We start from the raw sequence: 24,256 nt of genomic DNA, 5'->3' as shown, positions 1-24,256 counted from the left end.
TTTCACGAAATGCCCCACATCTGTCATTTTAACAACTGTCCTCCTTTAAAACAACTGGTTACAATATTATGACTTGTTTTTTTCCCCTCTGTGGCCCTAATATTCTATCATTTTATATATAGCCTTATAGTCTATGGGAAACTGTAAATTATCTAATGATAGCAACATCATCTAAAAATAATTTTTTATCCAAAATCATTGAAATTAATGATCACAAACGTTTAAATAATAACAGTGGGTCTAGTTATGTGATAACAATGTATAGTGAGCAGTGAAATAACTATTGGTTTCCATTTGTGGTGACTGCTGACTGACATTAGGGATGAGATTAAATAGATCCTGGAATTTAGCCTGGTCTGGAGCAGGCTAGCTCCACAGAATAAATCTCCATGGTAATTTATACCATAACATATCCTCCTGCCCCTTATCCATCTTTAGTGCAACCGGATTACGGATCAATTGAGCCAGGATCACCAAGATATCCTGGCTTAATCCCTTATCCTAGTTTTGTGCAACAGGCCCCTGAACACCTCGTTATGTAAACAATTGCAAAATAAGTGTTCAGATTCAGTTTGTAGTTCACAAAAACTGCATTCACTGGCAATATCGAGTATATACAGTATTTAGAAATCAAGCTATTATACAGGTAGACTCTGGATAATCTTAAATTTATGGTCACCATAAATTTATGTTGGGAGAGCCAAGCATGTTACCATCAAACGATGAAGGCCAACAAAATATAGCAGAAGGAATAGAATTCCCTTAGAAAATATCCCTTAATAACCGATTGTTGAATTTCTTATCTAGTAAACCTATGCCATTCACCGGGATATCGCTTACAATAGGAGATTTTCCAGAACATGCTTTATTCTGTAGTAAAGATTTTATCCCACTAGGTATAGCTGTTTCTTTCAATTAATGCTCTCTGTGTTAACATATTCCCAATAATACTAACTACTTGGCTGACTAGGATAATGTTTTGGTATCGCCCCATTCTCCCATATAACACATTTATGAGGTGAAAAAGTGTTTGTACCACAAAGCCCAACACATTAAAAGACTGCTTGTGAAAAAACGCCAATTTCACAGGACCACAGTTGCTGCAATTAACCATCAGCAGCTACACGTCTGCGTGGTAACGCCTGAGCTAACTGCGCCTGCGCTGCCCGGAAATGCGGAAGATGACTTGTCACTGTTGTTGAAGCTGTCAGGCACGTGAGCTGCACTGTGCAACGTCGTCTTGAGTGCAAGCAGGCGATATGGCGGCTGATACTCCTCCCAAGGTACTGAAAATGCACAACTTTTGGAATATCGTCTTTGCGCCTTTATTCTCCGTTTTTTTTCGTAATTACATGCATCTATCACTAAATGCGAATATAACCGTGGGAAAGGAGATTCTATTGATACAAACGCTTGAGCTGATCCACTTTGTGGTGGTGTCCATCAGCTGTTTTTCCTTGCTAAACTAGCTAGGGAGCCAGCTAACTATCTTCCAGCTCACAACTATGCCACGAACGCATATAAGTACATCTCGGTAGTTGAATTTCATGAACCTGTGTGTGTGTTGTAAATAACTACCTGATACTATCAGTTTCCTCTGGCAGTTTGAAAAAACAACCATACATCGGCCAAGTGACTGCTCAGTTAGCATCTAACGTTAGCTCGTTGCAGGTCTAGTTGCTACCTCACTTGCTCACCCGCTAGCTGACAAGTTAGTTAAATTCTCTGGATTCCCTAGCTAGCTGTCTGGTGGTCTCTCTTTTTTTGTGGCCAGGACTCATGGATTTAACGTTACTATACAACTAAATACTGTTGGCGAATGTATTGAGAGAGATTATTAGGTAGAATGTAAAATAAATTCACCCGTTGGTACCATAGCTGATTTTCCTGCTGTATTGTGTTTTCAGGTTTTATTTGAACATGAAGGTGTTTTCATACACTCGAACGAAGACTGCGAAGAGCCAGATCTCCTTGTTTCTGGGTTCCTACGGCTCATTGATAAGGTTGATATCTGTTCATGAGTTGTTGTTGACTGCATTTCAGTTATTGAATTCCAGGACCTTGTCTGTATGCTTATTGTGTTTTTAATGATTACCAGGATGGTGAAACTATCGTGGAATACAAACCTTTGGAGGACACTGTTGATCCATCCAACATGTTGTGTGCTGGCAAGGTTTGACATTTCTTTTGTAATGTTTAATTCACCAAAATGCCAACCAATTGTTCAGTAACTTTGTGCATTATATTGCTATGTAAATTGCAAAGAAAACTGGTAATGCATTTAACTAAGGATATTATCAGACAGAACTTTACTGAAGATTTGTGTGTATTTGTCAAAATTGTGAACCGTGGCAGATTGGGATAGTCTCTTCAAACAGCCGCCTTCCAATAACTCTTCCATGAACCAACATTCCATAAACATTCTATATGATTCAGCTAATTCAAGAATTCCAATATTTAGCAACACCATTCACACATCTGTTTTAAGCTTTTAGAATTTGAATGATGATGATGATGATGATGGGTAAAGACCTAATTTCATCATGTTATTTACGAGGTGAATCCATTCCATTCCCCCAGGATTCCAGCTCGGTGATGGAGTGGGCCCAGTGTCCCGGGGAGGAGAGGTCGACTCCTCAGCAGGCGGTGGTAGAGCAGCAGCAGAGCTACGAGACTGAGTGGGACATGATCAACGCAGTCTCCTTTCCTAAGAGGAAACCCTGCTCCAACGGAGAGGGTGGGTGGACAATTGGGTGGATTTGTTGTAAAATAATGCCCCTTACATGTATCATGAGCTTTGTTCAGATGGGTTCCCTTAACACACAAGTTCACTTACAGCAGAAGTTTACTAAATTGTGTGACGTGGGTTTTAAATGAGAATCTCTTGCCAAGGTTTGGGCTTTCCTTCTGTAAATCTCCACTATGGTTTATTAAGGACTGAACATAGTTTGAATTGTACGTTGAGGTCAGAATGAAATTGAATTAATTTCTTTGCTTTCTTCCAGGTGCATTGAACCACACGCATGAGAAAAGCAAGTGGGCCTTCACCTTCAGTGTGTGGGACCTGAGGTCTATCACAGTGAAGAAGGAGGGCTCGTCCCGCCTGATGTTCAGTCTGAAGGAGCCCCCCACCTCCCTGCCAGTTCTCCACTTCCACCAAGGGGGTAGTGAAGACTTCCTGGACTGCTTGAGGAGATATGCGTTGATCACTGAGTGAGTGCTTCAGCATTCTGGTCTGCTAAACTTGTCCAACTGGTTCTGGGGAAAAAATCGTTATTTAATGATTGATCAATCAATCCAATTGATTTATGAAGCCCTTTTTACATCTGCAGTGGTCAAGTGCTTTACAGTAGAAACCAAAGAGCCAGCAGAAGTTTTCAGGAAAAAGTGGCTAGTAAAAAACTTAGAGGAACCAGGATCAGACATTAATATATTCTGATTCCATTCGATACCATGGTTATTGCATGATTACATTTAGTTTCTAAGTGCAATCGTGGACGCCAAACGACCTCTGACGATGTTATGTAGGCCTGGTAATGTGACTGTAGTGAGCACAGTGTGGTGAATCACCAGCAGAGGGATCCTCTGAGCCCATTTGAATCACAGGAGGATTACTACTGTATGTTCTTCCAAAGGCCAGTGAATGGTGCAACAGTGGACAATGACTCAGAATGTAAAACACTGAGTGTGTATACAGCTTGACATTAACTTCTTTTGGGCTCTTGTCTTTCGGACAAGTAGTACAGTTTAAAATAATGTTTTACTTCCGAAAGCTCAAACCACTTGTCCAAAAATAAAAAGGTCTAACACCATTTTTACATCACTGTATGATGCAAGAAACCACCTGACAAAATAAAATGCATTACTATCTTTTTTTATCATAGAGAATCAGACACAAATGTAGGCTGCACTCTGCCCTTTGGCTTGAATAGGCAAAGAAGCCATTCTCAAAATAAGACACAGCTCCTTTAACGCTTTCGTGGCGGAAGGTGGGCCACCCTTAGTAACCTGTAAAATCTATTGAAACGTTACAACCAAAAACTTTTTTGTCTGTATAAAATATTTCCCTCCAGGGCTCAATTAAAGGCCTCTCTGGGACAATAATAAAAAATTAAAAAGATGCATAAGACAGGTCTGGGACGACAGATCCAAAATTCATTAAATCACTGCACATCAAACATTTTTTAAAAAGCAATGAGGCTGATGCAACAGATTGGACTTTTTAGCTTAAGATGTTGATAAAGATTTTATTTCATCATATTTTTAGTTTAGCAATGCGCACATGGCTTTAGGCTACATGCGATGTTCCATAATGCATTTAACGGGATAACACCATTCTCAAAAGCACACCGCATGTGCGATTGGTGCCCGAGATTAAAATATTAGTTATGGGAGATATAAAGATGCATGAACTACTAGCATGGCTTACTGATATGACCACGATTGTGCCTGGACAATAAAGCTGGACAATAAAATAATGTTGATTTGAAAACCAATAGAACATAAGAGAAATGCTGGTTTCAATGGAATATGAAGTGTTTAAAATTCCCTCAACATTTCTATGGTGGTATTTTGGCTAGGTTAAGCTTCTTTAAAACAAGGTAAGACATGCTTCATAAAATGTCCATGTCTTAAACTATTAAGTTTGGTTATATAGTTTCAAAATGCTGACCACCACCTCTCAGATTCAAGGTGGTTGATGTGTGGTCGCAAAATGCACTGTCCTTCACTCTCTGGCCTTGTGACCATTTGATCTAATGTCAAGCCCTGGTGTATGTTTGTTTACAGACATGCAGTTACTCAGTAGCTATACAATCCTATTTGTGTAGGATAAATGTCAAAATGACCTGTTGTAGCTATACCCACCATTAGACCAGAGGGGTATACTACGTACCGTGTTTGAGGAGAGAGCGAGGCAACTTTGGTCAACTCTGAGTTCAAGTGGCTCACCTTTTTTAGGTAGGTACATTTCTATGGCAACAAATTCTTCTGGACTAACCTGCTCCGGTGCAGGCTAACTCCATTTGTCCTAAATGAAGTCTCTGAGCCAGGAGATGAGGACCAATGGATTCAGATACAATCTTTGTGAGAGGGAGGGTGTTATCATCCCCTTCATTTGAGAAAGACGACTGATTTAAATAATTTATTAGTGAATGTTTGTGTGTAATTTTGTAATTTGCGACAGAAAACTGACAGCCGCAACCAACCATCAATATATAATCCATAGATGGCAGTTCCCATTCAAGTCATGACTGGCAGCCATGGCTAGTGTATCCATGAGTTTAACAATCAAATTGACAGATTTAGAGGTTCCAGAAACCTTCTATGGATTATGTCTATGGCCACAGTGCAACAAGCTGTTCCACAGATAGAAGGGGCGATAGGAGTTGGGGGGGGGAGGTGATTGTGCATTGATAAGTACTCCAAAGATGGCATTAAAGATAAGTTATAAAGACTGCACTTCTAAAAGCCTATTTCCTGCCATAGCCCACCATAGCCTGCTGAATTTTGCAAGATAAGTTTCTCTCATTTTGATTTAGTCACAAATGGAAATGTGGCACTGACTTACCCACTCCACACTGCCCTTTCCCACCTGGACAAAAGGAACACCTATGTAAGATTCCTGTTCATTGACAACAGCTCAGTGTTCAACACCATAGTGCCCACAAAGCTCATCACTAAGATAAGGACCCTGGGACTGAACACCTCCCTCTGCAACTGGATCCTAGACTTCCTGACAGGCTGTCCCCAGGTGGTAAGGGTATGCAACAAAAAAATCTGTTACGCTGATCCTCAACACTGCGGCCCCTCAGGTGTGTGTGCTTAGTCCCCTCCTTTATTAGCTTTTCACCCACGACTCCAACACCATCAAGTTTGCTGATGACACAAGTGGTAGGCCTGATCACTGACAATGATGAGACAGCTTATAGGGAGGAGGTCAGGACCTGGCATTGTGGTGCCAGGACAACAACCTCCCTCAATGTGAGCAAGACAAAGGAGCTGATCGTGGACTACAGGAAAAGGAGGGTCAAACAGGCCCCCCTTAATATTGACGGAGCTGTAGTGGAGCGGGTCGAGAGTTTCAAGTTCCTTGGTGTCCACATCCCCAACAAACTATCATGGTCCAAACACACCAAGACAGTTGTGAAGAGGGCACAACAACATATTTCCCCCCTCAGGAGACTGAAAAGATTTGGCATGGGTCCCCAGATCCTCAAGTTCTACAGCTGCATCATTGAGAGCATCCTGACCGGTTGCATCACCGCCTGGTATGGCAACTGCTCGGCATCTGACCGGAAGACGCTACAGAGGTTAGTGTGTACGGCCCAGTACATCACTGGAGCTAAGCTTCCTTCCATCCTGGAACTCTATACCAGGCGGTGTCAGAGGAAGGCCCAAAAAATGGTCAAATACTCTCTATTCATAGACTCTTCTCTCTGCTACAGCAAGCAGTACCGGAGTGCCAAGTCCAAAAGGCTCCTTAACAGCTTCTACCCCAAGCCATAAGACTGCTGAACAATGAATCAAATGGCCCCCCCGGACTATTTACATTGACTTTGTTTTTACACTGCTGCTACTCGCTGTTTATCTTTAGCCCCTACCTACATCGACAAATGACCTCTGCTAACCTTTACCCCCGCTGATTGACTTGGTACTCTTACCCCCTGTATATAGCCTTGTTATTTTTTATTTTTTTCTTAACTCTATTTCTTGAACTGCATTGTTGGTTAAGGGCTTGTAAGTAAGCATTTCACAGTAAGTTCTACACCTGTTGTATTCACCACATGTGACAAATAACATTTGTTTTGATGTTTCAGCATTGTCTCACAGAAGAATTTGGTGTTCGACTAGCCATGTGTGACATGCACCCACCGTTACAAGCCTGCTAGAGTTAGCAGCAGGCGGATACTGTCTGAGCAATATCCACTGTTATAGTACGGATAACGTCTGACCTGGGATGTGAAGCTGACTAGATTTATAAAAGCCTGAGTAGATCTAGTATGCTTTGTTGTATACCACTCTGGAATTAATTGGTAGATAGAAGATGGGTAGTTAAGGAATTCTATGTTTTGGCTCAATAGAGGGGGTTTTCACCACCTGAAACACTTGGCTTTTTCATGGGGTTTCTTATCTAATATGCTAGTGATTTGCATAAAGTTTACTAACCGGTGCTCCCCCACATCGACTCTGTACTGGTACCCCCTGTATATAGCCTCGCTATTGTTATTTTACTGCTGCTTTTTAATTATTTGTTACTTTTATTTTGATTGTATTTTTTTATATATATAGGTATATTCTTAACTGCTTTGTTGGTTAAGGGCTTTTAAGTAAGCGTTTCACTGTAAGGTCTACACCTATTTTATTCGGTGCATGTGACAAATAAAATTAGATTTGATTTATAGCAAATGCTTGGTTTGCCTCTCCCTGTCCCCTCTTCTGTTTGACTGGTTAGTGGGCAGTTTCTCCTCCATGATAGAGCCGGGCTTTCTGTTTGAGCCAAATATCACATCATATAATTCCCCCTATAGAGGCACTGTGCTCCTCTTTCTGTCAGCGCATATAGCTGTTGAAATTCTTATCACGGCCTTTCAAAATGACTATTTTCAATTAAAGCTGCAATATGTAACTTTTTAGGCAACCCAATAAAATTCACACAGAAATGATAGTTATGATCTGTCCTGACTGAAAGCAAGTTGGTAGATCTGCTCTGTATGTACTATTTCTATGCTTCCCATTCTTAAGTTCTGTTTTTGCGTCTTTTACTTTCAATTTTGTACACCAGCTGAAAATACAATATTTTTGCTTATGGAAAATATATTAAACAGCGATTTTAGATGGTAAAATGATTATCTACACTATACATTGTTTTGTCACAAACTGAAATCAGGCGAATTATTCTAATTTTTGCAACCAGGAAATGGCGGAGCGATTTCTGCATAGTACACACCCACCTTTAAGTGCCGGCCGGTAATTTTCAGCCAGGCATCTGGTTAGAACAGAGAATTGGTAATGAATTATATCTCGCCCTGTACCATGTCTTCCAATAAATATTGTATTTTTGTGACTAACTGTTAACCCTTTAAAAAATATGAATGCGTTTGGATATTGAGGCTATCAGGGTGCTTTACCTGCTTTGCATGAAGGATAGAGCACACTTGAATGTTTCTGAGGATTATGCATTGTCTTGTTGCGTCTCTTCCTCTCATACAGCCTTGATATGAACACCTTTGTCTAAAATGCATGCTCACTCGTAGGTTCCGGATCTATGTCGAGAATGGATATACATTATTTCCTTGTATGTTTTCAGGGCCCCGGATGATGAAACCTGCCTGCTGGTCAGCACTCCCAACAGAGCTCTGTCTCAGTCCTTCGAGAACCTTCTGGATGACAACAACTACGGCCTTGTTACTGTAAGAGGCTACTATTGTCATGCAAATAGTTGTCGTAGTCAAACATACGGCACTTACCTAGCCTGGTTAACCAGAATGACTGCAGTGCTTACCATGACGTGAAACTAGCACGTACATCTACAAGGGAGGAAAAAAGCATATTTTTCCCTTACAGAAGCTCAAGAATGATCCTTACGTGACGACCCTGGGGGGCTTCTCCAAGGTCACCAACTACATCTTCGATGCGTTCCGTGGCCCAGAGCTGGAGCAGCAGCAGCGTCCCCCGGAGGAGATGGCTGACCTGGACATCCTGGGACTGGGAGAGGTCATCCCTGGCCTGGAGATCAACCAGCAGGAGGAGCCGGGCTTCGAGGTCATCACCAGGGTGAGTAGATGGAGAGTGTGACATAACAGCACCTCTGGCCATGAGCCCTGGCACACCAAGATGCTGTGGGGGTCTGAAAGGGAAGAAACGGGCCAACTGTTCAACATGGACAGCTACTGAGTGTGCAGGCTTTGTTCCAGATGTAGTACAGTAGGGTTGTTATTGTGAGGTGTGTTAGAGTAGCCTGGGACAAAATGCTATTTTTCTGATAACTAGTTCATTGCATCTGCCATGGAGCCCAGTTTCATAATATTACCATATGTCCCAGTTGCTTGCTGTAGTTTTTAAGTTGTTGTGCATAAACTGTCCTTTATTTTAGGGCATTTTTCACCCTGCCAGCTCCTATTAGTTCTATTTAGCACGGTGTCACCAACTCGCCTACGGTGAAGCATGGTGGTGCCAGCATCATGCTGTGAGGATATTTTTCAGCGACAGGGACTGGGAGACTTGTCAGGATTGAGAGAAAGCTGAACGGAGCAAAGTACAGAGATCCTTAATGAAAACCTGCTCAGGACCTCAGACTGCGGTGAAGGTTTACCTTCTAACAGGACAACAACCCTAAACACACAGCCAAGACAAAGCAGGAGTGGCTTTGGCACAAGTCTCTGAATGTCCTTGAGTGGCCCGGACTTGAACTCGATCGAACATCTCTGGAGAGACCTGAAAATAACTGTGCAGCAATGTTCCCCATCCAACGTGACAGAGATTGAGAGGATCTGCAGATAAGAATGGGATCAACTCCCCAAAACCAGATGTGCCAAGATTGTAGCGTTATACCCAAGAAGACTCGATGCTGTAATCGCTGCCAAAGGTGCTTCATCAAAGTACTGAGTAGAGGGTCTGAATACTTATGTAAATGTGATTACATGTTTTTATTGTTAGCTAAATTAAATTAAGTTTGAATTAAATTACCAAAAATGTCTAAACCTGTTTTTTCTTTGTCATTATGGGGTATTGTGTGTAGATAGTTTTGTTCAATCATCAATTTTAGAATAAGGCGGTAGCGTAACAAAATGTGGGGAAAGACATAAGCACACTTGACACTATCAATGAGCGGATGTTTACTTCCTACATGAGTTATTTTTCAGTTATGTCCTAAAAACAGATTGTAGTGGTAAAATAAAAAGGTTAAAATGTTTGTCACTCCAGTCAGAAGGGGCTCAGTGACAGTTCCTTTCAAATCATTTGCTATGGCATTGCGCTAGTGTTCTTTCTAGCCTATGTTTGTCACTCCAGCCAATGTTATTTTTTCAGCCTTGGGTGAATTTTGACTCGTTCTATTGTCCAGCCTAGTTAGAGCAGAGTTAAATCAAGTCTGGACACCCAGTAACTCTTCAGGAGGAGGCTAGGCCAACCCTGGTCCAGTGCCTATGAATGGATTCTTTGGCAGTGGTATCGGTTCTGTCTGTCTTCAGCTGGAGTTTGTCTTTGAACATCCTTACAGTGCAGAAGAGTGCATGATCTTATTGTTTAGGGATTTGTTTGTCTCAGATTGACCTGGGAGCAAGGCCAGAGGTGACGAGGAGGCAGCCACTGTCTGCAGAGGACTGGGCTGAGCACCAGGAGAAGGGGGGAAGGATGAAAAATGTCCCTCACCTCAAGAAAATAATATTCAAAGGGGTATGTTGAATTTATGGGGAGATTAAAAGCACCTTCTCCAGTGAAACTCTCTGGTCTGGTTTCCCCGACAGAGATTAAGCCTAGTTCTGGACGAAAATGACCTTTCAATGGAGAATCTCTATTGAGCTGACATGCTTTTTAGTCCCGGACTAGGCTTCATATCATCTGTGTCTTGGAAACTGGCCCTCTGTATATTCGGTTGTGGTAACTATCAATTCTGGGTAAAAAAAAAAAAAAAAAGTAATTCTTATAAATTATGTCTCGATCTTGCAGGGCTTGTGCCATGCGGTGAGGAAAGAGGCCTGGAAGTTTCTGCTGGGGTATTACCCCTGGGACAGCACCTACGAGGAGAGGAAAGGTCTACAGAGGAGGAAAACGTATGTGTGCTTTACCAAGACAGACAGACATATTTGAAACAGCGGTTTTATTATAACAAATGTATTATCACCACTAATCAAAGTGGCCAATGTGGTCTTACAGTGATGATCAGCCTTTGTTGACATTTTCCTTTGTTGACCAGCATAAGCTATGTGAGTGAAATGAGTCAAGTGTCCAAGTGAGGTGTTTCCTTTTTGTTTTCTCCCTGGTGAATAAGGGATGAGTACTTCAGGATGAAGCTCCAGTGGAAGTCAGTGAGTGAGGAGCAGGAGAGGAGGAACTCCAGGCTGAGAGACTTCAGGAGCCTGATAGGTAAATGTTGATCCCATTCACCCTGCTGTCTTATCAGGCTGTTCCAGCTGGAGACAACAGTACATACATTACCAAATTGGTTGCACTTGACTAAACATTTTTTGCTGTGTGACCAGTACTTTTATTTTGGTAGCACCGTACCACAAAATAATGATCTAATAAAAAAAACTCTATTCATAACAATATTTCGCCACAATTCTCTTCTCTTCACTGCTCAAACAAGACAGGCTGATACATTGTTTACAAATCATGACCAATCATAATGCTACAAATTCTTAAAACGTAGCTAATTAAACCAATCACAAGCCAGGCACAACCAATCCTTTTTTACGCAAACTTTCCCTCTTGAACTGTGCCGCCCCCTTTTGTCAGCTAAATAATGGCATTGGCTAGCAAGCTTTGCAACAACAATGAAACGCAGTGGAATTTTAAGCTTTCTCTAACAAAAAAACAAATTATGAAAATTACCAACTGGAAGAAGATGATGCTATAGGAGATGCTGCTACCGATCGACCTCTGAAAAAGATCTACACTGAACAAAAATCTAAATGCAACCATTTCAAGTTGTTACAGTTCATGTAAGGAAATCAGTCAATTTAAATAAATTCATTAGGCCCTAATCTATGGAATTCACATGACTGGGAATACAGATATGAATCTGTTGGTCACATAACTTATTAAATAAAAAGTAGGGGCGTGGATCAGAAAACCAGTCACTATCTGGTGTGACCACCATTTGCCTCATGCCATGCGACAAATCTCCTTAGCATAGAGTTGATCAGGATATTGATTGTGGCCTGTGGAATGTTGTCGCACTCTTCAATGGCTGTGCAAAAATGCTGGATATATATGAGTATGCAGGCAATGGAAGAACTGGGACATTTTCAGCATCCAGGAATTGTGTACAGATCCTTGTGACATGGGGCTCTGCATTATCATGCAGAAACATGAGGTGATGTCAGCAGATTAATGGTACAACAATGGGCCTCAGGATCTCGCCACGGTATCTCTGTGCATTCAAATTGCCATCGATAAAATGCAATTGTGTTCATTGTCCGTAGCTTATGCCTGCCCATACCAATACCCAACCGCCTCCTTGGGGCACTCTGTTTGACATCAGCAAACCGCTCGCCCACACGACGCCATACACGCTGTCTGCCATCTGCCCGCTACTGTTGAAACCGGGATTAATCCATGAAGAGCACAAGTGGCTATCCGTGAAGAGTGTGCATGTGGCAATCAAAGATGAGCATTTGCCCATTGAACTCAGCTGTGACACCAAACTGCAGTCTGGTCAAGACCCTCGTGAGGACGATGAGCACACCGATGCTTTCTGACAGTTTGTGCATAACTTTTCAGTTGTGCAAACCAACAGTTTCATCGGCTGTCTGGGTGACTGGTCTCAGACGATCCCGCAGGTGAAGAAGCCGGATGTGGAGGTCCTGTGCTGGTGTGGTTGCACATGGTTTGCAGTTGATGCCGGGTTGGACTTACTGCAAAATACTATAAAATAACATGAAGCGGCTTATGTTAGAGAAATTAACATTCAATTTTCTGTTAACAGCTGTGGTGGACATTCCTGAAGTCAGCATGCCAATTGCACACTCCCTCAACTTGTGACATCTGTGGCATTGTGTTGTAACACAACTGCACATTTTAGTGGCCTTTTATTGTCCCCAGCACAAGGTGAACTTGTGTAATGATCATGCTGTTTAATCAGCTTTTTCATATGCCACACTTGTCAGGTGGATGGATTGTCTTAGAAAAAGAGAAATGCTCACTAACAGGGATGTAAACAAATTTGTGCACAAAATTGGGGAGAGCGTTTTTAGGTATATTTATTTCAGCTCATGAAATAACACTTTATGTAAGTGGTCACCAACCAATCCACTGGTCGATCTTGTCCATCACCAAACATTTACAGTACCAGTCAAAGGTTTCGATACATCAACTCATTCTGGGTTTTTATTGATGTTTTAATATTTTCTACATTGTAGAATAATACTGTAGACATCAACACTGAAATAACACATATGGAATCATGTAGTAACCAAAAAAGTGTTTAAACAATTCAAGATATATTCTTCAAAGTAGTCAACCTTTGCCTTGACAGCTTTGCACACTCTTGGCATTCTCTCAACCAGCTTCACATGGAATGATTTTCCAACAGTCTTGAAGGAGTTCCCACATTTGCTGAGCACCTGTTGGCTGCTTTTCCTTCACTCTGCGGTCCAAACCATCTCAATTGGGTTTGGGTCGGATAATTGTGGAGGCCAGATCTGATTTTGCACTCCTTCTTGGTCAAATAGCCCTTACACAGCCTGGAGGTGTGTTGGGTCATTGTCCTGTTGAAATACAAATGATACTCCCACTAAGCAGAGAACCAGATGGTATGGCATATTGCTGCGGAATGCTGTGGTAGCCATGCTGGATAAATGCGCCTTGAATTTGAAATACATCAGTGTCATTAGCTAAGCACCATCACACCACCTCCTCGCTTCACGGTGGGAACCAGGCATGCGGAGATCATCCGTTCACCCACTCTGCGTCTCACAAAGACACCAAATATCTCATTTGGATTCGTCAAACCAAAGGACAGATTTCCTCTGGTCTAATATCCATTTCTCGTGTTTCTTGGCCCAAGCAAGTCTCTTATTATTGGTGTCCTTTAGTAGTGGTTTCTTTGCAGCAATTTCATGTAGATTGTGAAAATAAAGAAAAAACATTGAATGAGTAGGTGTCCTAACTTTTGACTGTAAAAAAATACATTTCTTTTCAACCCACACAACACACGGTGAAGTTGAAACTGTGAGATTGCAAAACTTTTAAAACCATAACTAGACTCAACGACTACAGCAAAAAGCTTCCGTTTTTTTGTGCAAGTTCATGTTTAAGTGGTAATTCACAACTGTCAACACTTTGTTCCACACCTTCATAAGCCATATTAGCAACCAGCACTGCAGCTGCAATGAATGAATATAGCAAAGTGTTCCGATAAGTTTGAGTTATTATTAGCGGCTTGTCTTTTTTTCATAATATCTCACTTTCTCAGGTCATAGGAGTAACAACATTAATTAGTGCATGAGGCAGAAATAATGCAGTGCGACTTGAGTTTCTCCATAAGCTGGAAGACTGTACGTTTTTCTCAGCGGAGGGTGAGTCACGGTTAGTCTGATGAGGGACAGCCTCACTGCTGCTCCCTCCCCCCAGACTGACCATCGGATGCAGGACATCGGTCCAGTAAAAAAAATATTATGCTCACTTAGCTGTGCCTCAAGTAATACAGCAAAGTATCTGTTACCAGTGTGATCAGAAACCTACATGTTAAATATAAATTCAAATTTATCTGAGGAGCTACATTGGCACGGCAATATAAGCAACGCCAATATGCAGTGATGATGTATTGGGCCTGTAGCCTACTGCAAAAACCTCATTGCTACAGAATGGTTTTTAATTAGTTAATGTTGCGTAGGCTTATATTTTGTATAGTTAAGTAAAAAAAATCATCTGAGCGATGGATCTCGGCTTGCATTTAGACTCAAAGTGATCTTGACTCAGGTTACATGTTGCATTTATATTGTTTGTTCAGTGTTCATGTTTGAGGGGGTCTTCACGATTTCAAGTGATTTTATGGAGAACTAGCAGCAAAATGTTCTGAGTACTGTCGAAAGTGTGGAGTAATAGCAGCTGGGAAGACTTCTTTTGCTCCTGGATCCACCAGCCTAAAACACGAGTTGTTGCTGAAAAATACAAGCCAAAAGCACATCAATTGCCGGGATAAGGGCATCATGGCAGGAGCAACATCACTACGTCTACTAGCATGTTTTTACCAAATCCAGACCCATGCTTCGTATCCAGAAAAATAATGGATTACAAATCAACCTGACATATGGAAACAGTGTCCTGCGCAATCATTATTGGCACTATTGCAGAAGCTATCCGGAGTTCCTACCCTAAACCCTATCAGCAAGTTGATTTTATTAGCTAGATTCTAGAGCAAAGAAATTGACTAGATATTGTGAGAGGAGACTAAACATTTATTTAAATATCCAAGTTCATAGTCAGCATGTTGCCTTGTTAAAACATTATTACCTACATAATAAAATAAAAACTATCTGTTAGCTGAATACTGTAATGGATAACAGTTTAGTTTGCAGCTGCACTTTTAAATACAATGAAGGTTGTTGATCACTTGTTTGGTGTTGCATTTTTGAATACAACACATTTTCTGTTTTGTATATTACATTTGTTTGTCCAAAACTAATCACCTACAATTCAATCGGAAAGCATTCAGACCCCTTGACTTTTTCCCACATTTTGTTACATTACAGGCTTATTTTAAAATAGATTAAACTTTTTTTTCTCATCAATCTACACACAATGCCCCATAATAACAAAGCAAAAACAGGTTTTTAGACATTTTAGTAAATTACGGAATATTACATTTACATAATTATTCAGACCCTTTACTCAGCACTTTGTTGAAGCACCTGGCAGCAATTACAGCTTTGAGTCTTTTTGGGTATGACACTAGAAGCTTGGCACACCTGGTTTTGGGGATTTTCTCCCATTCTTCTCTGCAGATCATCTCAAGCTCTGTCAGGTTGGATGGTGAGCGTCGCTACATAGCTATTTACAAGTCTCTCCAGAGATGTTCGATCGGGTTCAAGTCCGGGCTCTGGCTGGGCAGAGGACATTCAGAGACTTGTGCCAAAGCCACTCCTGCTTTGTCTTGGCTCTGTGTGCTTAGGGTTGTTGTCCTGTTGGAAGGTGAACCTTCACCCCAGTCTGAGGTCCTGAGCGCTCTGGAGCAGGTTTTCATAAAGGATCTCTTTGTACTTTGCTCTGTTCATCATTCCCTCGATCCTGACGGTTCTCACAGTCCCTGCTGCTGAGAAACATCTTCACAGCATAATGCCTTGACACAATCCTGTCTCAGAGCTCTGAGAACAATTCCTTGAACCTCATTGCTTGGTTTTTGCTCTGACTAGAGCTCTGAGAACAATTCCTTGAACCTCATTGCTTGGTTTTTGCTCTGACATACACTGTCATCTGTGGGACCTTATATAGACGTGTGTGCCTTTCCAATCATGTCTAATCAATTGAATTGACCACAGGTGGATTACAATCAATTTGTAGAAACATCTCAAGGATGACCAATGAAAATGGGATGCACCTGAGCGCAATTATGAGTCTCATAGCAAACGGTCTGAATGCTTATGTAAATAAGGTATTTCTGTTTATTTATTAATACATTTTCAAAAATGTCTAAACCTGTTTTCGCTTTGTCATTATAGGGTATTGTGTAGATTGGTGAGACAAAAAAATGTAATTGTATTGATTTTTAGAATAAGACTGTAACGTAACAAAATGTGGTAAAAGGGAAGGGGTCTGAATACTTTCCGAATGCACTGTATGTAAATGTTTGCAGTTGCACTTTGAATACAATTTTTAAAAGTTGTTTTATTCTAATGTCTTGCCCACTCTCTAGTGATGCATTCTACATCATCAAGATAACTGATGACAATAGCGGAACCCCTTGCCAACAGCCAGTGAAATTGCAGGGCGCCAAATTCAAACAGAAATCTCATAAATCAAATTTCTTCATGTTACACAATACATGTATGTTTTGTTAGATAAAATTCATATTTATGTCCAAAAATCGCATTTTACATTGGCGTGTTATGTTGAGTAGTTCCAAAACATGCGGTGATTATGAAGAGGGCCACAACAATTTACAGAAATGCACATAATAAACATTGATAATAGATACAACTATTATACATGGAACTTTAGATAAACCTCTCCTTAATGCAACCGCTGTGTCAGATTTCAATAAAACTTAATAAAAAAAGCCAACCATGCAATAATCTGAGTACGGCGCTCAGAGACCTAAGCAGCCAAAAAGATATCCACCATATTGTGTAGTCAGCATTAGTCAGAAATAGCATTTATAAATATTCACTTTTGATGATCTTCATCAGAATGCACTCCCAGGAATCCCAGTTCCACAATAAATGTTTGAGTTGTTCGATAAAGTTGATCATTTATGTCCATTTACCTCCTTTTGTTAGGGCGTTTGGTAAACAAATCCAAACGCGCGTGCAAGTCCAGCGGAAAGGTCAGATGAAAATTCCAAAAGTTATATTACTGGTCGTAGAAACATATCCAACGAAGTATAGAATCAATCTTTTGGATGTTTTTTATCAGAAATCTTCTAATGTCTGTAGAAAAACAATGGAACCGCGTGTCATGAGCTAGTGGTACTCTGCCAGACCACTGACTCAAACCGCCCTTATGAGCCCCTCCTTTACAGTAGAAGCCTCAAACAAGTTTCTAAAGATGGTTGACATCTAGTGGAAGCCTTAGTGGGATATTGGTCATATCTTCAATGGGGGCTGAGTTGAAAAACGACAAACCTCAGATTTCCCACTTCCTGGTTGGATTTTATTTGCCTGCCATATGAGTTCTGTTATACTCAGACATCATTCAAACAGTTTTAGAAACTTCAGAGTGTTTTCTATCCAATAGTACTAATAATAATATGCATATATTAGCATCTGGGACTGAGTAACAGGCAGTTTACTCTGGGCACGCTTTTCATCCGAAAGGTAAAATGCTGCCCCTTATCCCAATGAAGTTAATGCTAGGACAGTAATTTACAGTAAAAGATGGAGAGAAAAAAATTGGGTCATCCTTTAAGATCTGAGCACATGTGCTACCAATGAAAATGGTTCATTTAGAACCCTGATTACATGTTAATCCTGTTTTAACAATAATGGTGATTTATGTATTGCCGTATGTTTGTTTTAACTCTTACTGCATTGGATTTACTGTAGTATGATTTGAGAATTCCACTTTGAAGAAGCATCTGAAATGCCTCCGTTAGTATGGTGTATCCTTTCTGAACTAGGCTATATATGGTTGTTTATTTATCATCTATGAATGTGCTTGTCTTCTCAGAGAAGGATGTGAACAGAACAGACCGAACCAACAGGTTCTATGAGGGCATAGACAACCCAGGCCTGGTGTTACTCCATGACATCCTGATGACGTATTGCATGTATGATTTTGATCTGGGTAAGTGATAGCATTATTGCCAAGTCGTACAGGAGATATCCTCATTTATATCTGATTGGCATAGATTCTATTGAAGTTTCTTATTGATGATGATAATTAATAAATTGTTGCTGTTCACCCGTAGTAACATAGCTAATTCAGCAATCACGGCTGAAAACTGCATATCATTGGGATTTGTAATGTTCACCTTTAATTCATGTTATGGGAATTGTACTCGTCTCCAGGGTATGTCCAGGGAATGAGTGACCTCCTCTCCCCGATCCTCTATGTGATGGAGAATGAGGTGGATGCCTTCTGGTGTTTTGTCTCCTTCATGGATCATATGGTAACAAATGTAGCATTGTTTTGTCTAGTGCTGTTTTTGTGTGTTTTGACTTGTTTACTTTGATATGCCCGAGTGTGCTGTTTTTTATGACCCAACTTGTGCGTCTGTCTCCGTGTGTCTGTGGTGTTTTGCGCGTGTGCAGCACCAGAACTTTGAGGAGCAGATGCAGGGCATGAAGACACAACTGATCCAGCTCAGTACTCTGTTGAGGCTGCTGGACCTGGCCTTCTGGAACTACCTTGGTATGCAACACTACCTGCCTTCCCTCTATCATTCACCTCTTCATGTTCAGCTTCGAAAAAGCATACTTTTCCCCCCATCAATATCATTTGCGTACTAAGCTGTAAAGATTGAGGCAAGTCCTGAGAAGTAAATGAAATGTCATGTTAAACAGATTATCAATCAGTACAGCAGTCTTGCATATACAGTGCCTTCAGAAAGTATTCATACCCCTTTTTCCACAATTTGTTACAGCCTGAATTCAAAATAGATTCACTGCATCTCAGTGTTGCGGCATCGCTACAGCCTTGGGCTCGATCCCAAGCTGTGTCATTACCGGCCGTGACCGGGAGTCCCATAGGGCGGAACATAATTGGCCCAGCGGGTTAGGGGAAGGTTTGGCCTTGGGGGGCTTTACTTGGCTCTTGCGACTCCTTGTGGCGGGCCGGGCACCAGCAGGAGGACTTCGGTCATCAGTTGAACGGTGTTTCCTTGGACACATTGGTTCGGCTGGCTTCCGGGTTAAGCGAGCAGGTGATAAGATGCATGGTTTTGCGGGTCATGTTTCAGAGGATGCATGACTCGACCTTCGCCTCTCCCGAGCATGTTGGGAGAGATGAGACAAGATCGTAATCACAAAAAAGGGGGCAAATAAAATATATAGATATATAATATGAAATACAGAAATCTAATTTACGTAACTATTCCCACCCCTGAGTCAGTAGATTTAAGTCAAAAATGTAACTCGGCCACTCAGGAACATTCACTCTTCTTGTTAAGAAACTCCAATGTAGGTTTGGCCTTGTGAAAGGTTGTCCTGCTGAAAGTTGAATTCATCTCCCAGTGTCTGATGGATAGCAGACTGAACCAGGTTCTCTAGGATTGTGCTTGTGCTTAGCTCCCTTTTTCTTTTTATCTTTTTATCCGAAACTCTCCAGTACTTGACAATTGTGGAGAGTGGTACTTAGTAATGTGTTGTATTGGATTTACCCCAAACATAACACTGTATTCAGGACCAAAAGTGAATTGCTTTGCCACATTTTTTGCAGTATTACTTTAGTGCTTTGTTGCAAAGGGTCTAAAATTAACACCTGTCACCTGCCAAATGCGGGTCGATTTTGGCATTGATGGGTAAGATGTCTATTTCACCAGCCACGTTGGTGGATGGTCAGGACTCCACAGTGTGAGCATTTCACTCGCATTTGTGACTATAAATAGTCAAGTATGAGCACATTTTATAGTCAAATAAATGTTGCTCTGGATGTTTTCAAAGTATTTCTGCTGTTTTGGTTTCCTAGCTGTAAAAATATTTGCACAAAGTCAAAAGAACTACAATTCCTATATAGCCTATCCCATCTCGTGCTGCCTGGCTGGGGGCCGTGCGCACGTGAAGAGCTGAGTGAAAGATTCATTGTTAGAAGTGCTGCACACAGGCATAAAAGTTGGTCTAATTAACTTGAAACTAAAGTCTACTGAAGTTAGACTTTTTTATTGTGTTTCTCTGCTATTTATTTTGTTTTGTTCACAAGCTAGGTTGTTTTCAATGTTTGAGTTTCAACTGCTATGGAAGAGAAGTCCGACTCAATCTCACAGGCACAACATGACTAAAGTCATGTTACCACGGCAACATCCCACCCTTAAAGGGGCAGGAGAAAATGTGTATCTGTGATATTTTGGTTAAAAGACTTGGGTCACAAAAATGTCTAATTAAACAATATAACATATATTACTGCTTACGAGTAATACATGTATTGTTTTAGAAACATTATACAAAGCATGCTGATCTGTTTTTTATTTTATTTTAGTGAGATATTTTGGCTGGTAAAATTCTGCGTGGATGATGGATTTTGTAATCTACCTGCCACAGTGGCTGATAAATCAAAGTCCATTTTTGGCGCTGAACAGGATGCATGTTTTGGAGTATTTGTATTCTGTACAGGCTTCCTTTTCACTCTGTCAATTAGGTTAGTATTGTGGAGTAACTACAATGTTGTTGATCCATCCTCAGTTTTCTCCTATCACAGCCATTAAACTCTGTAACTATTTTAAAGTCACCATTGGCCTCATGGTGAAATCCCTGAGTGGTTTCCTTCCTAACCGGCAACTGAGCTAGGAAGAATACCTGTATCTTTGTAGTGACTGGGTGTTCAAAGGGATATTCAATGTCTGCTTTTCTTTTACAAATCTACCAATAGGTGGCCTTCTTTGCGAGGAATTAGAAAACCTCCCTGGTCTTTGTGGTTTCATCTGTGTTTGAAATCCACAGCTCAACTGAGGGACCTTACAGATAATTTTGTGTGGGGTACAGAGATGAGGTAGTCATTCCGAATTATGTTAAACATTATTGTACAGTGAGTCTATGCAACTTATGTGACTTGTTAAGCACATTTTTACTTCTGAACTTATTTAGGCTTGCCATAAAAAAGGGGTTGAATACTTATTGACTCAAAACATTTCAGCTTTTCACTTTTAATGAATTTGTAAAAATGTTGATGAACATAATTCCACTTTGACATTGTTTAGGCCTGTGTCAAAAAAAAATCTAAATTTATTCCATTTTAAATTCAGGCTGTAACACAAAATGTGAAAAAATCAAGGCATGTGAATACTTTCTGAAGGCACTGTAAATTCAAGTTCAACAATGTTCCTTTCATCCTTGGTTTCCTCTGAATTCTCCTCGTGTGTTTTGGTTCCTCCAGAGTCGCAGGATTCAGGTTACATGTATTTCTGTTTCCGGTGGTTACTGATCCGCTTCAAGAGGGAGCTCAGTTATCCAGATGTTCTTCGTATGTGGGAGGTGAGTTCTGTTCTCTCCATAAACCATTGACCTGTTAGCGTAAGTGTCTCATCATTTAGGGGGAAATCAATGTCAGCCTTTCGCCTATGAGATTTGATTAATGATTCAAGTTGATGATTTTATCACTTTTTCTTTTTGAGTTCATGATTTGTCTTTGTATTCTGATAGGTCTTGTTAATAAGACTTCCTGGTTCTGCTTAGGTCATGTGGACTGGCTTGCCCTGCCAAAACTTCCATTTGCTGGTGTGCTGTGCCATCCTAGACTCAGAGAAACGGAAAATCATGGAGGAAAACTTTGGCTTCAATGAGATACTCAAGGTAACAGCAGCTATTTGCAGATGGACTGATTTGTCAGTTGAAAAATGTTCAAGAACGGTTGTTGGTAGTGTTTTCCAGGTGAATTTGTTTTAAATGTCATTGTTTTGTATGTTAATCCAGCACATCAATGAACTCTCAATGAAACTGGACATTGAAGAAATCCTTCACAAATCAGAGGCTATTTGTATGCAGATCAGAAGTTGTAAGGTATGGTCAAGGATGTAATTTGTACATTCAATTGAAAGTCCATAAGAGTCAATTGAAATAAACTATGCAGGTCCAGATTTACATATTGGTTACGTCTTGGCTGTATATAATCTACATATTTCTTTATTTTCTTTCCTTTTAGGATTTGCCTCATTCAATAATTGAGATCCTGGGATTCAACACAGAAAGCGAACTTCCCAGATTAGAAGGGCGGGAGTTTGGGACTCTTGATTCTCCTCAGTCCCCCAGACCCACACAGAGACAGGAGGTCTTCTCTAATGGTCACAATGGACATTACAGAGAACCCCTTCAAAACGGCTGCAAGGTCACTTTCATATCATAGTGAACAATATCATTCACACAGAGACTTTGCAATGTCCACATACCAGAATGAGTATTTTGGATTCAGTTATTGGATAATTTGTTAACTGAAGCAAGCTTATCAAAGCCCTTATATGAAGAGAAAATAATGTAAAAAGGATTTAAAGTTATTATTTTTGTAATTTCTTGTACCATATTGTCTTTCATTTAAATAAGTCATTCCTCCTTGCTAAGGTTTTTTTTGTAAAGACTGGCAAGGTGAGTTTAATTTGTAAAGTAATAATATGCTGTTTTTATTTCAGCTATAACCTTTTCCTGAATCACGGACACAAGTATTAATTGTTTGTTTGATTGATTTACGTTTTAAAAACAAACAATTACTTTTATCAAGATCAAGCCAGATGTCAATTTGGTAGTAAAATACAAAAGTGCTGTAAAATGTTTTGTCTTAATGCTCTGTCACAATAATACCCTTTTCAAATTGAAAATGTGAAAAAGAAAGCTCAAACATCTCCCTGAATAAAAAATAAAGCCTTTAATGATGTACTCTGGACTGGAGTGTAATGTGTAACTTTTACTCATGCACTGTCGTGTAACACTTCCTTTCACCGTTTTGGCAAAAACAAAATGTCAATTATTTTTCCTCAAATATCAATGATATTTCAATTTGGGTGACTGTTTATTTAATACAATATTTTGCTTGCTTTCCAACATATTGAATTGTGCACGGTCTATCTGGCCCAGGAAGGAAACTATACAGTGAGTTGCAGCCCATTTAGTGAAATGGCCACTTTCGGAAATCAACTCTTTCACTCATCCGGTCTTGTATATGGTTTACACTGTTACATGTGTTGTCATTTCGCAACAGTATTTATACTGTTGTTTTCATTATGATGTAAAACAACAGTTGAAATACATATATTTTTTTCATTTGGATACACCTTCCCATTTCATTGTTTGAAAATGCAACCTTGGATTAAGAATACATCACCATCTTTCCTTTTGCAGTTGCTTGGAAATGACTAGTTTAATTGGAAGAAAGTAGAGTTGTGTTCAGGCAGTGATATGTTTTCTATACCCTTTCTATTTACAAGACCTGTTTCATGTCACTTCAGACATTAGTCCCCTGTCCTAATTCACATGGGGACATAGCTGTTGTGTTGGTGTGTTGCCAGAATACCTCAACCTATTGGATTTCATACCTCAACCTATTGGATTCCATAATGTCAACAACCTGCATTGGTCTTTGTCTCCAATGTTTACATGGTAAACACCCTTTGGTCTTCAAATTACTCCCCCCAATCATTAAGTTGTCCAGAAATGTCACACATTTTGTTATTTCACTGCTGTGTGAAGTATTAAAGCCAATTTTGCTTGCTCTGGCAGTGTGATCTTGAGGCTCCGTATGGAGGGTTGGAAGCAATTGCGGAGGCTCTTGCGGAGGCAAAATCGAGCTCTGTACTGCATCGCCGTACACCTCCCAAATGTTGTAACAATGCGGAGCTATGGGTGTGTGAAGGGCTGCATGGAATGGGATCTACTGTCCTCTGCAATAGATGGGTTGGGTGGTTGATTGATTGGTTAATTCAAGCCATCTGTGATACATGGATGACTTGATGGATGGGTTCATTGATTGTGGTGAGTTGATTTAGCTTTGAGGCTCTCTTGATAACCGCATGAGCTACACGTTCCATTTAGACTATGTTGCTATGGTCTTTTCCGAGTGATGCACACTTAAACCTCCAGCTTTGGGCTGGATGTGTCAATGTGTAGTTCATAAATGCATAATCTATGATCAGAATTATTCTTACCTCAATTAGCCATGAAATCCTTAGTTTGAAACGCTATTACAAAAATATGAAGTTATGAAAACTAGATGTTTTGCAAATGTTGAATTTACAATA

General features: G+C 40.5%; 1 protein-coding gene across 1 annotated transcript; it reads left to right on the top strand.

Annotated features, from left to right (window-relative positions):
- Positions 1-1,174: 1,174 nt before the first annotated feature.
- On the top strand, positions 1,175-22,898 carry LOC115109651 (TBC1 domain family member 15-like). The gene is made up of 17 exons (XM_029634845.2): positions 1,175-1,283; positions 1,908-2,003; positions 2,099-2,173; positions 2,581-2,737; positions 3,006-3,213; positions 8,309-8,411; positions 8,566-8,775; positions 10,267-10,395; positions 10,669-10,772; positions 10,991-11,085; positions 18,049-18,165; positions 18,390-18,490; positions 18,633-18,732; positions 21,409-21,506; positions 21,708-21,824; positions 21,945-22,031; positions 22,174-22,898. The coding sequence occupies exons 1-17, from the start codon at positions 1,260-1,262 to the stop codon at positions 22,372-22,374; spliced, it is 2,022 nt and encodes a 673-aa protein (XP_029490705.1). The 5' UTR covers positions 1,175-1,259; the 3' UTR covers positions 22,375-22,898.
- The last annotated feature ends 1,358 nt before the right edge of the window (positions 22,899-24,256 follow it).

This window comes from Oncorhynchus nerka, linkage group LG25 (assembly GCF_034236695.1).
Source record: "Oncorhynchus nerka isolate Pitt River linkage group LG25, Oner_Uvic_2.0, whole genome shotgun sequence".
Lineage (NCBI taxonomy): Eukaryota > Metazoa > Chordata > Actinopteri > Salmoniformes > Salmonidae > Oncorhynchus > Oncorhynchus nerka.
Note: the sequence above shows the minus strand (reverse complement) of the source record. Positions and strands in the feature narration are given on the sequence as shown.